At 33.2% G+C, this 14,172-nt stretch overlaps 1 protein-coding gene across 7 annotated transcripts in view; it reads right to left on the bottom strand.

Moving 5' to 3' along the window:
• Positions 1-473: 473 nt before the first annotated feature.
• Positions 474-14,172, bottom strand: part of LOC144968140 (tyrosine-protein phosphatase 10D-like) — an 85,012-nt gene continuing 71,313 nt past the window's right edge. For 3 of the 7 annotated variants that reach the window (XM_078906158.1, XM_078906153.1, XM_078906154.1), the window contains 3 exons: positions 12,073-12,175; positions 6,033-6,065; positions 1,200-1,368 (listed from right to left, as the gene is read on the bottom strand). In XM_078906158.1, the coding sequence (XP_078762284.1) occupies positions 1,337-1,368; positions 6,033-6,065; positions 12,073-12,175 (168 nt within the window). In that variant the 3' untranslated portion in view covers positions 1,200-1,336. Of the gene's footprint in view, positions 1,369-6,032; positions 6,066-11,406; positions 11,425-12,072; positions 12,176-14,172 lie in introns of all 7 variants that reach the window. The other 4 variants (XM_078906159.1, XM_078906157.1, XM_078906155.1 and 1 more) reach the window with 3 other exon arrangements.

The following is a 14,172-nucleotide window of genomic DNA, read 5'->3' as shown; positions in this document are numbered from 1 at the left end:
GTATTTTTATTGACATCATTTTTCTGGTGAATAGATTATGGACATCAATGCCACGTATTGAGTGGAGTATATATTATTATGAGCTCTTTAAACAATGTGAATCTCAATTAAATGCTTTGGTACTTTTATGACAGGTAAAAATAAAATCTTTCGAAATCAAGAACTGTGGAAATTGGGGATGAATTTATATGTAACCTATCAGCTCTATCTGGTATCATGTCAGGGTGACCCAGGGGATCAAATATTGATACAGTTACAAAATAAAGCTAAAATCATTCGTGACAGAAGCAAGCCATGAACAATTCCTGGCCATGCTGATTGTATACAACACTGCGCAGTGCTTGTCACCATCATGATGATGGAGTCAGCTGCCCTAATCCTGAAGAAGTTGCTGGAAATTTAATTTATGATCATAAATATGATACAAGAGTTTGTTATTTTTCCTTTAATTTAAAAAAAAAAAAAGAGAGAGATTTTTGCACGTGCCTGTTTTATTGCCAGCAATGGCTATTATATCTTCAAGCACTTACTTACTATCCAGCACCGTCCTCATTGACATTGGCTGCCCACACTCTGTGATGACAAATGTCTGCCCATTCCTCCCGTCTCTTGATGGCATCGTATAACTCTCTTCCATTCATCTCTGTTAGGCCTAAGTCATCCTCTTCTTTGTTTGCCCTCCATTTTCTCCTGTACCACATCTTTCATATGGGTGCATCAGTTTTGGCATTGTGACCGAAAAAAACCGAGTTTCCTTCTTTTGATGACATTTAGCAGTTCTTAGAGCACAAAAAAAGTAAAATCTCATAAAATTTCAGACCATTTTAATTATAGATTCCCTTATTTTGGCATCTGGTCCACCCTGACATAATCCCATGTGATACAGTCATTACACTTATGGTTGGTTGGTTTGGTCGTTTTTGTGTTTTCCTTTAAACACTATAATATGAACAACACTGCCAGCAATTTCACTCCTGTCTGTTGTACTCAAACATAGTTATAAAAAAATATGTGTTATTATGTACATCTATTTAGCATTAAGAGAATCTCTTTTTTGGCCAACAAAAGAGCATCTCTCGCTCTCTCTCTCTCTCTCAAACACACACACCCACACACACACATAAAATAAATGTTGGAATGCCACATACATCCAAAACAAAACATGGGAGTATGTAACAATGACAATTGGCATATAGATGGTTAGCTGTATGATGTACTCTTGTCATCATGCCATGGCACATAACACAGTATAATGCAATGAGAGACGGCACAGATGAAAAGACTGGACGATGAACACGGCAGATGTGTCAATGATTTAGTCTATAGTTGGCTCCCTCTAAGATGTTTCTAGATTAATTCCTTCGTCATCTGTTTTGGTGATTGGGGGAGATGGGGGAGGTAGGGAAGATATGAGAATAGATAAAGAAAAAAAGTTATAATAATTATAAAGTCACTGTTGATGGTGGTGGTTGTGGTGAGGATGACGACAATGACGATGATGACGATAACACCATATTTAGCTGTAAGTTTCTTGGATTTTTTCTGAATGATAATAATATTTCTGAAAGAATTCTATCAGACATTGAAGGGCATTCCATGGGAACAATAACAACACAACACAGAAGATGGAATTGTAAAATATGCAGATTAATGACTGGAAACTTTTAGACAATAGGATGTTTATGGTCCTAAGTATAAAGTAGGTTGATATTATTGTCAACTCCCTCATTACCAACTATTTCAAGAATTTTCTCTGAAACTTCACACCCACCCAATATATAAAAATAGAATTTTCTTAATCAAGAACACAGTGCCAAGTTTCGGAGCCGGAATGGCCCATATAGCTGGAGTTCATCCCAGTTTCTATAGCGTAAAATGGACAATAGAAATTGCCTACTACTATTTGGATAGGACAATATTATATCACAAAGTACTTTCCACCAGATCTAACAGACCCAGCTATCCAATCACTGCTGGGTGGACACGGGGGTCCAAAAAAATCTCGACTGCACCCGGGAACCATCTCAGTCCCTTTGATTGTGAAGTCAGTGCTCTACCAACTGATCTATCAGGATCCCCGCACAAGTTTTTATAGCTATAACAAAAATTACATTTTAAAATGTTGTGATGTACCAAAGAAATCAGAATGAGACAATTGTCGGTTGCATCGTAATGAATGTGACGAATTTCCTGTGGTTGGTAAGGAGAGGGTTAATGATCTGTCAACTACTAATGGAAATATAATACCAGGAGGAATGAGTTTGGGTGGAGAATTTGATAGAGGCTATACATTGGGTACATATCAAACAACAGAATAAATAAAATGTGAAGCTGAGCTTTGGAAAAAAAATAAAAATAAAATGATATTGGCCAACTTTTCAAAAAGCGAGATCGGGACATTCTTATGCAAAATACTTTCCACGACCCAAAAAACACAAGTATGTTTGGACTATTATATGGCATAATCTAGTTTAGTATCTTTTGTAATTCTTGTTTTAATTTGCTGGTCAAAAAATCATAATCCTGGGACATGAAAGGGTCGTTTCCATATATATATTATATATATATATATATATATATAATATATATATTTATATATATATATATATATATATATATATATATATATATATATATATATATATATATATATATATTTATATAAAACAGTCCAATTAAAACAAAAAAAAAACAAAAAAAAAAACTTTTCTCCAGATTGCGAAATCGAGGCAGTCCCGATTTTATAAGGACAGTTGGCCGCTATGTAAAATAACCAACAAAGAAAAAACAAAAATGCATAAAATAAAAAGTAGAGGTAATGTCAAAATATAAATAGCTTTAGCATTGTTAACAAAGTGACAAATGCAAAATTGATTTAAACAAACTTCAAAGCATGCTTGGAACCTCCAATACTGTTCACATCGGATACAAGCAGTAAAGCATGGTAAGATGAAAAACTAGAGGTGCCTAAATGAGTCAATAAGATGGAGAGAAAGATGAAGGGAGTAAATGTGACTCATATATAAGGGAACAACACAAAACAAATTTCGTTTCGGCCAGTGGCCTTTTTCAAGTTGTTTTTACTTGAAAAAGGCCAAAGGCCGAAACTAACTTTGTTTTGTGCTGTTCCCTTATATATATGAGTCACATTTACTCCCTTTATCGTTCTCTCCATGATAAAATGCCTTTCTCAAGGATATGATGTCTATCGTAGATGAAAGAGATCTCAACTTCTAACCTATTCATTCCAATTCCTCTTTATCACCCATTGTATTGAACTAAATAACTAGAATTGATAAAATGAAGATCTAGCAAAGACAATGATGTAATGCAATGAGATCAGGCACCGTTTTTCTGAAATGTGCTCATCACTAGAGATTCCTCGTTACTTTCTGAGCAGAACGTCCCTTTATTGTAAGAGTAATTTTTGTCAGATTAAATATTTAGGCCGTGCTAAACGACTGGCTTTGCGGGGTAGTGCTAACTACATCTATAACACTTTGTGACGTCCTCCCTACAGTTACTTGAATGAAACCATTGAAAAACCGGTGCAAGGTATCCAGATTGTTACTTTACACAAAATCATCAACGACCCAAACTCACCCACCATATCCCAAACTACATAAAAAGCAAATCAGATAGGTACGCTAAACGTAGATACAATGCACCAAAATACATCCAACCATTTACAAGAACCATAACATACAAACACAGCTTTTTCCCACGAACAATAAATTACTGGAATGTCTGCCACCGGACTTAACGAACGTTGAATGCTTGGAAACTTTTAAAACAGTTTTGAATGCTTTGCTCGTCAAAGTAATCTTTAACTGAACATTTGCAGTGATGGGCCCATGGGGGGCCTTTTGCAAATACAAGCCATTGAAGATTGAAGATTGGTCTGTGTTATTGGTGCAAACCCGAGTCCTTGACAAGGCTCTTTATTCACAATTTATCACAGTAATCCAATCCGGTGTGAAAGGGCATTTGTTGACACTGCCGCAAAAGAAATTATAATAGAGCTTTAAGGGTGTCATGGGGTCTCGATAGCTCAGTTTGTAGAGCACTCGTTTTCCACGCAAAGGGACTGAGATCGATTCTGGGTGCAGTTTTTGGACCCCCCCCCTGTAAACCCAGGAGTGAATGGTAGCTGAGTCTATTAGATTTGGTGGAAAGTACTTTGCAATAGACTAGCATCCTATCCAAAGGATAGTTAGCAATTGCTATTGTCCATTTCATGCTTTAGAAACCTGGATAAACTCCAGCTCCTTGGGTCCAATGGCTCTGAAGGACTACTTTTTTTTTTTATGGGTGTCAGATATGAAAATGATATGTCCAGTGTTTATTTTGGGTAGGAACCCCTTGTTCAATGCTTCAGTTCAGTTTTTGTTCATACTGTGTTTTACTAAAGCTTATGAGTTTTGTTTGTTGTTTTTTCTGGGGGTTTTTTTTTCCTTTTCTTTTGTTAAGTTCACCATTTCACAAATACTTCACAAAACAATAATGAGTGCAAAAAAATTTCTAAAAAAGTTACTTGTATCAATAATGATGAGGAAAAAAATAGGGTATGGAGGTGTGCCAGATGAAAATAGAGAATAAAAAATCACGGGGACAGTGCCAAACTCAGGAACCCATGACACGATACCCTGCCTCATGGCCAGGCAGAGGGTGTCGCGTCAATTTGATCCTGAGTTTGGCACTGACTCTGTGACATTTTATTCTCTGTTTTCATCTGGCACGTCTTCATACCCTATTTTTCTCATCATCAATGAGTGCAATATTGTCTTTAAAAGAAATAAAATTACATGAAAATATGAGGTTGTGGGATTGCATGGTGTGGGAATTGGAATAGGTGAAGTAGGAGTGCTGGGGTGTAGGAAAGTCGAATAGGGAACAAAAGGGTGATGTGACAAAATACTGGTTCCAATCTCATTGGAAGTGTAAAACCACTCTTCCAGACGACTGGAAACAAACCTTGTGTAGCTGATCTTCTGGTTTCAAAGTGTTGATATCTTATTTTTCTAGTCTAAATATATGCTAGTCGTCAAATACCTATGTAACCTATTCATTGTTAGTCCTCCAGAGGACTGGTTACACACTTCCAAGGAGTTTTGAACCGGAAGAGAGGATGGTGTGACGTCATGACTTCTTTGCCCTATTGTAGCTTCAGAGTGGATTTTAGATTGTTTTTTGTTTTTCCACAGCATTAATGTGTACTTCACACAACATAATTTACTTTTTCATATTTTAACAGCCATGTTCATAATGCCAAATGTGTCATCCCTAGCAGGCAGCACGGTACATTGGTTTTGGTCTTTGCTTTACTGCCAGAAGCTACAGAGTTCAATTACCCTGTTTGATCCATGTGACCTTCAACAAGTCACCACACCCAGTTCAATTCCCCCCCCCCCCCCCCCCCCTTCCCTGATCTTCATTTAGTCAATTTGGCCTTTTAATTTATTTTTTTTGTGCTTCACTGTGGCAAACATCTGGGATATTCAAGTCTTCCCCTGGAAAAGATCCCCAAGTAAACTATTTTTATTTATTCATATGCTTATTTATTCATTGTATGAGTTTATATATTTATTTAAATTGAAAGGAGCTGAAAATCGTTTTGATAACCAGGGCTGCCAACTTGAAATTTCAGAAATTCGTAGTTCCCTAAGAAAAAAGAAAAGTCCCAATAAAAATAGCTTTGCAAATCATAATTTGCCCTCAGCTTGATTTTAAAATTCTCCAAAGTCCTAAATGAAGGTTTGGCCTGAATGACACTTTCTTTTTCCATAAGATTTATTGAGTCAAAGACACATTTGAAGCTCTGCAGCCGGAGCCAACAATTCGTAATTCTACGAATTTTTCGTAGTACAGGACAGGTCTGGACAACAATTAGTAAAATTTAGTCCAAATTAATTCCTCAAACTGTAAGGTAAAGGAAAAGGCATGTTGATATCATTAGACAACGCTGGTAAAAGGCTGGTGTGGCTGTGATAATTGTATTGTAACGATATACATGTTCAGCATGCAAGGATTACCATTGGTGTCATTTAAACTAGTCTCATCAAAATCTAGGACGAATGAGGTGAAGGGAGAATGAAAACAAATTATAAACAAAAGGTAGTAAGTACAATATATATAAACATGTATTAATAAACAAAAGTGAGAGGATAAAACCAGCAAACACACACACATACAAAAAAAAAAGTTCCAATACAGAATAATTATTCATAATTTGTGACCAATCGTCTCTAAACGGTATTATGGCAGGATTAACCTCGATGTCCTTAAGAGTGATATTAAAGTTAAAATGAACAGAAAGTTGAAATTTTCATTTTTTTTTTCTCCCTTTGAGAAACGACACCCATTTCCCCACAATATAACACTGAAAGTAACCACGTTTAATCATTTTGACTATAGATTCAATCTTTAGCTTCTCCACCATCCCAACATAATATCATTTTCAGGCAGTGGGTCACACTGTACAAAATGGTTAAAAAATAACTACACTTTTATAAATTAAAAAAAAAACAAAAAAAAATAATTTTTTAAAAATTAATTAAAGAGAAAGAGCAAAATATCTTTTTTTTTCAATTTAAATTTAATGGTAAAATGCCTTATAAGAGTATAATGAATTGTGAACACAGCCGTTTACTGCTTTCACTTTAGTTCGACAGGTAAATTTTGCCGGACGCCAGTTCATAACAGACGGCGAGTCACGGCCTGTGCCGAAATGGAGACTGAGAAATTTTTCCTATTTTGATGATTTTTTTCTCAAGTTCAAAGTGGCGTAGTAAAGAGGCTATTAGATGTTGCAATAAGATATTTTAGAGTCATAACTAGTGATTTACATACTTTTATTCGATATAATTTTAGTAGATCATTTGGGAATAGATTTTATAGGAAATAACCATAAAAATGGGTCAGAAATTTTAATTACTTCAAACGATATAATCAAAAATTACATAGTTATCTGAGTTTATACAAATAAATGAGAAATACTGCAATAATCATCAATATTCACAGAGTAGAAATATATAATCAAAGTCGTTTTGTAATGAAGCATTGTTGAGATATCCGCTCACCTGTACAGCAATATCCTTTTTTGACAGCAATAAAAAAATGCGTGATCACCGAATTGTAGGGCTTTGTTGATCAAATGATCAAAACGAACTGGTTTTAGTAATGGCAATTGACAATTCTTAGGAAAAGATATGTAATATGCATTCCTTTGACGTTTGTATAGATCTAAACTATATAATAATAATAATAATGATAATATAATAATAATAATAATAATAATAATAATAATAATAATAATAATAATAATAATAATAATAATAATAATAATAATAATAATAATAATAATAATAATGATGATGATGATGACGATAATATTACAATCTTAATAAGGATAACAATAATAATAATAATAATAATAATAATAATAATAATAATAATAATAATAATAATAATAATAATAATAATAATAATAATGATGATGATGATGATGATGATGATGATGATGATGATGATGATGATGATGATGATGATGATTATGATAATGATCATTTTCATGAAAATAATATAGTGGCTATCACCTAAACGCCTGCTAATTTTGGAAAAACGAAATAATTTCTCTTTAAAATAGCTTTCGAAATGCCCGTTTAACAAAAAATGGAATTCGCCTATATGTCCTCCTGACAGAAAGGAATTAAAAATAGAAAGAAAGAAAGAATAAAGAATTTTACTGAATCATTTGCGGCCAAAGAATTGACTCACCTCATCCGAGAGTTTTATTTAACTTCCCAACGCCCCAAATTACTACATATCAATTCATTCAATATAATTTACTCCTCCCCACTCCACGCACTCCGGCACTGTCCTTCCATGTCCCTCAAACTGCTTTCTTTCCATGGAGCGTCCAATCAGCTTTTTACAATTGCCCATTTCCAATTGGCTGCTGAATAAGGACAATTCTAATTTCAATTGTCCACCATTCGGTCATCAGCAAAGTCAAGAAAGCTCCTCCTACTCAAATCACGCATACCCACGAATATGATAGGCCTTGTAGACCAGTCACTGGTCTTTGATGTTACACAACCATCCGCCAGCTTTGATCACATCGCTTTTGATGATGTCACTCAATGTCTATCTTCTTCTCTCAACCCGGTTGACTGTACCACGAGTCAACATAAAAGAATATCGCGGTGAGGTGCGAATCGTGAAGATGGAATGACGTAGCTGTGTTAAAGTTATAGGTTCAAAGTTCAATTGTCAGAGAGAACTGATGAGAGATTAAACTGAGGTGGTAAAATGAAAATTATTTCGTGGTAAAACGTTGCATAAATTAGTTTTATGTACACCAACACACACACACACACACACTTACTCTCTCTCTCTCTCTCTCTCTCTCTCTCTCTCTCTCTCTCTCTCTCTCTCTCTCTCTCTCTCTCTCTCTCTCTCTCTCTCTCTCTCTCTCTCTCTCTCTCTCTCTCTCTCTCTCTCTCTCTCTCTCTCTCTCTCTCTCCAGTGCTGCGACAAAAAAAAAAAAAGGACGCCGACCAGATAGCTAATACTATTTAAAATGGAAATTTGTTGAAAATGGTCTGCTTATTGAACAACCGAAGCATCGTGGATAACAGAAATGATCATTGTGAATCAGTTGAAACACGTGATATCGATGTAATACTAATACTAGTAATAATCATAAAATATCAGTGCATTTATCTTACTCTTGATCACCACTGTAATAATAACAATATTATTATTATTATTATTATTATTATTATTATTATTATTATTATTATTATTATTATTATTATTATTATTATTATTATTATTATTATTATTATTATTATTAATAATAATAATAATAACAATAACAATAATAATAATAATAATAATAATAATAATAATAATAATAATAATAATAATAATAATAATAATAATAATAATAATAATAATAATAAAAATAGTAAAAAATAAATAATATCCATTTTTTGACAATAAAAAATCGTGATAAACGCATTGAAAAGGACGGGAAGGGGGAGGGGAGAGGATTAATGATCAGATAATCAAAATGATCTGTTATTTTTAAATAAATTGACAATCATAGGTAAAAATAAGTTATAGTATTCCTCTGAGATTTGTATAGATCTTAACATATCTTTATACTTTTTATTAACATACGTAAAACCTCACGATTATTTTAAGGAACAGCTGATTGTTACATGTCACAGAAACAGCATCTAATTAATCAACCAACGTTCTGTTTTCTTTTTATCCACCGGTGGAACTTCACTTGCTAATTCTGGAGCAGTTTGCATGAAATGTTTTTTAACCACATATCTCATTTGAGCCCTTTCACAGCTTATTCGGCAGAGTCCATTTGCATTGAGACAATGCTTGTTTTCAGTATGACCATTCATCTGAGTAAAGAAAAAAAAATCATTAGTTATTATTGATAATGATAATGATGATGATGATGATGGTGATGATGATGATGATGATGATGATAATAATAATAAGAAGAAGAAGAAGACTTGTAATAATAAGAGTTATAATAATATTATTGATTGTTAGTAATAATACGATAGTGATCGCCTAGATGCCTGCTAATAATAATAACGTAATAATTTTCCTTTAAAATATAGTTCTAAATGCCCGTTATTCAAAATGAAATCCGCCTATATACCCACTCTGAAATATTTTTAGCAAAAATAAGATAGAGAAAGAAGTTTACTGTAGCATTTGCGGCCAAAAAAATGGATTTATCACTGCTCTGCGAGAGTCTTATTTGTCACCTAGACAACGCCCCAAATTACTTTCAATTCATTTCAACTTTACTCCACCTCTCCAGCAATTTCATCCCATGACCTCCAAACTGCTTTCTATCCATCGAGTGCCAATCAGATGTTTACAATTACCCATTTCCAATTGGCTGCTGAAAAAGGACAATTATAATTTCAATCGTCCACCAGTCGGTCATCGGCAAAGTCAAATAAGCCCCTCCCACTCAAATCACATATCCCCTCGAAACTTCGGCCTTGTAGCGCAGTCCACCGGGCTTTTGATGTTACACAATCATCCGCCACCTTTGATTACATCGCTTTTTGATGATGTCATAATATATCTATCTACCCTCTTTTCTCACGCCCGTTGACTGTATCAACGGGCGATGTAGAAGAATATCGAGCGAAGGTGCGAATCGTGAAGACGGAATGGCAAATCGGTGTGAAAGTTATAGGTTCAAAGTTCAATGCAATAAAAATCGTTCCGTGCTAAAAATGTGCGTACATGAGTTTTAGACTCTCTCTCTCTCTCTCTCTCTCTCTCTCTCTCTCTCTCTCTCTCTCTCTCTCTCTCTCTCTCTCTCTCTCTCGTGTGTGTGTGTGTGTGTACTACTACTACTACTACTACTACTACTACTACTACTACTACTACTACTACTACTACTACTACTACTACTACTACTACTACTACTACTACTACTACTACTACTACTACTACTACTGCTACTACGATTACTACTATTACTGCGCTATCATCGTCAACATCATCATCATCATCATCATCACCATAAAACAACAACAACAACAACGTTATCATCACCATTGGACTCGTGTTCTTATGTCTCTGGAGTTTGTCTGCATACGGGACTATTTTGTTAGCCAACAAAGAATTAGACAAGGTGTGTTTACACATTTATTGTGCAGAAACCTGTCATTACAAATCGGTGAAATAAATGCTATATTAAAAGTAGATTATTACTCTTATATTTACTACCATGTGTTAGGGTAACAAAACTCAGATAACATCAATTTGAATTTTTTAAACAATTAAAAATATTTTTCTGGTTAATTTTAAATAGAAAAATATACATTTTTCAAGAAAGAATAAAGTATACTCACCATTTCTTGATATCAATAAAATAATTGCGTCTTGAAGATGAAAATGTGGCCGTTATATCCATATAAAATAGAAAAATATAGAAGAAGTGTATGGTCAGCAATTGCAGTGTAAAAATGAACGATTTTACGAAATCTGTCCTATAGCCTGACTGACAATGAAATCCAAGCGGTGCATTCTACTGGCAGGGATAAATATAGGCCAGTTCTCACGTTCTGGACATCTGTTATGACGTAACCACACGGTGGTCTCCCCGTCATCGACGGTGGGTCGTTCCCATTGGGGGTGAGGCGGTAGTAAACTAAAGTGAAAGATTTCTAGTGTAATAAACGGCTGTGTGAAATATATCAAAATTCATATTGTGTGTCAAGTTTAATGAGTCAACTGAGTGAAATAAACATTGTTTTTTTTCCATTCTTTTAGTATAATGATTTGTCAAACATATTAAATTTCATATTAGGTGTCATTTTTAATGAGTCAAATGAGTGAATTTTTAAATACCCAAAGCTTGCTTCTTTTCTGAAATTATGGACGCACACATTTCAACAACACAAATTTAAACGTTGTCTATTGAGTGCCTAGAGCTAGTATGGGACAGGCGCTATATAAATAAATTACATTATTATATTGTTAATATATTATTATTATTATTATTATTATTATTATTATTATTATTATTATTATTATTATTATTATTATTATTATTATCATTATCATTATTATTATTATTATTATTATTATTATTATTATTATTATTATTATTATTATTATTATTATTATTATCATCATTATTATTATTATCATTATTATTATTATTATTATTATTATTATTATTATTATTATTATTATTATTATTATTATTATTATTATATATTATTATTATTATTATCTTAGTTAAGCTTGATTATAGTAATGAATGTTTTGGATAGTCTCTTTGACTGTACCAGGCCTTCAAACAAAGAGTAAAATTTATTTGAATGTTTTGTCACAATTTTTGCTCTCCGTGTGTAGTATAATATACAAAAAGTCTACACACCAAAATTTAAAAACAATAGTGTATTTAGAAGTAAGATAAAAGAAATAAAACTTTTCCTGAATGAATAGAATATATATAAGAGTAAAGAAATATACAAAATAATTCTTTAAATAAACCTGACAGAAACTTACCTTCAAATCCCACGTTGATTTGGCCGAGGTTTGCATACGTCGTGTCGTTTTCACGGTTCTCTAGTACACATAATAAACATTCATGGATAAACTTGTATTGTTGCTGGAGGGAAATAAAAAAAAAAAAGAGGACTAAACATTAACGAAAAAAATATAAAATAAAAAAAGTAAAAAAACAAACAAAACTGTTTTTCTGCTTTCCATACTGAGGATGTGTGTATATATAAAAAAAAAAATTGTTTGAATATGTCATTAAAACATAAAATGAAAAATGACTTTTAAAAATCATTGTTAGTCTTTCCTTTCCAGATCTGCCGAATACGACGAAAAATTTGTAGAAATACGAATTTTTGGCTCCAGCTACAGAACTGGATTCAACTCTCTGACTCCATAAATTTTTCTGAAAAGGAAAGTTTAGCCGCTTACAACCTATATTCAGGACTTCGGATCATTTTTTGGATCATGCTGAGAGCAAATTGTTTATTTCTACACTGTTCAAAGGGAATTTTTTTTTTTCCCCCTTGGAACTATGAATGTTTGAAATTTCAAGAAAGCAGCTCTTTCTATCTTACAGACAATGACATTTTAATAACCTTTCTCTATGAGTGCACAAGGGGCATAAAATAACTGGGACATATGGACTACTTCATTGTATTGGACTGTACCAATGACACTATAATAACAACTTATAGAGATTTTGCATTCAGTACATTTGAAAACAATGTAACCTCCCCTTCAAGAAGTATACAAAAAAAATATTATTAAAGTGAGTTATCATGCAAAAGGAAAAATACAACAAAACAAAAAAAAACAAAAAAAAACATGTCTGTATGATTGAAGACACAAGGATCGTTCAATACCAAGATGTCCGATGTGTTTGAAATGCGATGTGATGTGTTAAAATGGACATGACCTATGACCTACTAAACAAAATTCTGATGTATTATTATATCCTATGTTTTGGCCTTGTTTTTAAGTATGACACATTTATTTTCTTGCTCCTTCAAATTATAAAATGATCTAAGAACAAATGTTTGCAGACTGGAAGATGTAATAAAATAATATTTAAACACGTGTTGTTCTTCAACAGTCTGTTTTGAAGTGCAGTACTCCCCAACAGTCGTGCTGCCATCAAGTCCTCAAGCAGAAAAAAAACAACAGATACACTTGAGGTGTGGAATTTCTTATGGTTGATAATTTTAAGGGAGGAAATATATGTGCAGAGTGGGGTGTGGGGGTGCAACTAAAGGGTCAATGCCCTTAACTGGAGCATGATGGCCGAGTGCGTAAGACACTGCACTTCTACCCAAGAGGCCCTGGTTCAAGCCCCAGTGTCAGCATCCTGTGCAAGAAATTTAGCCCCTATTTCCCACTTTGCTGGACCCTACGTGAAAGAAGTCCCACGAGGATAAAAACGTGGGATTCTGTGTGGTGTTTCGGTATCTTTTCTAGTGTAAGCTAATTAGCATAATGAAATGGAAACAAGAATTTTACCAAAATATTTATATCTAAATCACTTGATGGCGGGAAAGGCAAAGAATTAACTACCGACCCTAAAAATAGAGATATGTAAATATCAAAATCATTAACGTTAGTAGATGAAAATGCATAATTATTATGATTGACAACAAACAAAAATAAATAAATTTAAAAAAACACCAAAAATTTCCAAAAGTAACTTGAAGAAATAATAAGTTTGATATTGATCATCAAAAAATTAATTCTTTAATCTTGAGTCTTTCATTTCTTATAAGTAAAAAAAAATTGATAATAATAAATAAATAAATAGAAAAGAAAATCGGAGAAAAAGAGTCATGCAGTTGTTTAAAAAAACCATTACTGCCCATAAAATCCCAAAACATAATTTAGAAAAAGAATGAAAAATCCCAGAGTCAGAAATTCATCACAAGAGCATTCAGTAAGTTGTTATAAGCCAAATATTTTGTCAAACTGTTGAATCCATTGATTGTTTCTGCAACTTCAAATAGCTGATTTCTTTTCCATCAAATCATGCATTTTAACATTTTTAAAAGACAAGGTTACATTTCCATATCTTTGGATTTGAAAAAAATACAAAAGAATGTAAAACGGATGGAGTAA

The sequence above is a fragment of the Berghia stephanieae genome, chromosome 3, assembly GCF_034508935.2.
Source record: "Berghia stephanieae isolate SIO BIC M18660-M18661 chromosome 3, UCSD_Bste_1.3, whole genome shotgun sequence".
NCBI lineage: Eukaryota > Metazoa > Mollusca > Gastropoda > Nudibranchia > Aeolidiidae > Berghia > Berghia stephanieae.
The sequence above is the reverse complement of the archived record's forward strand: the minus strand, read 5'-3'. Positions and strand labels throughout refer to the sequence as shown.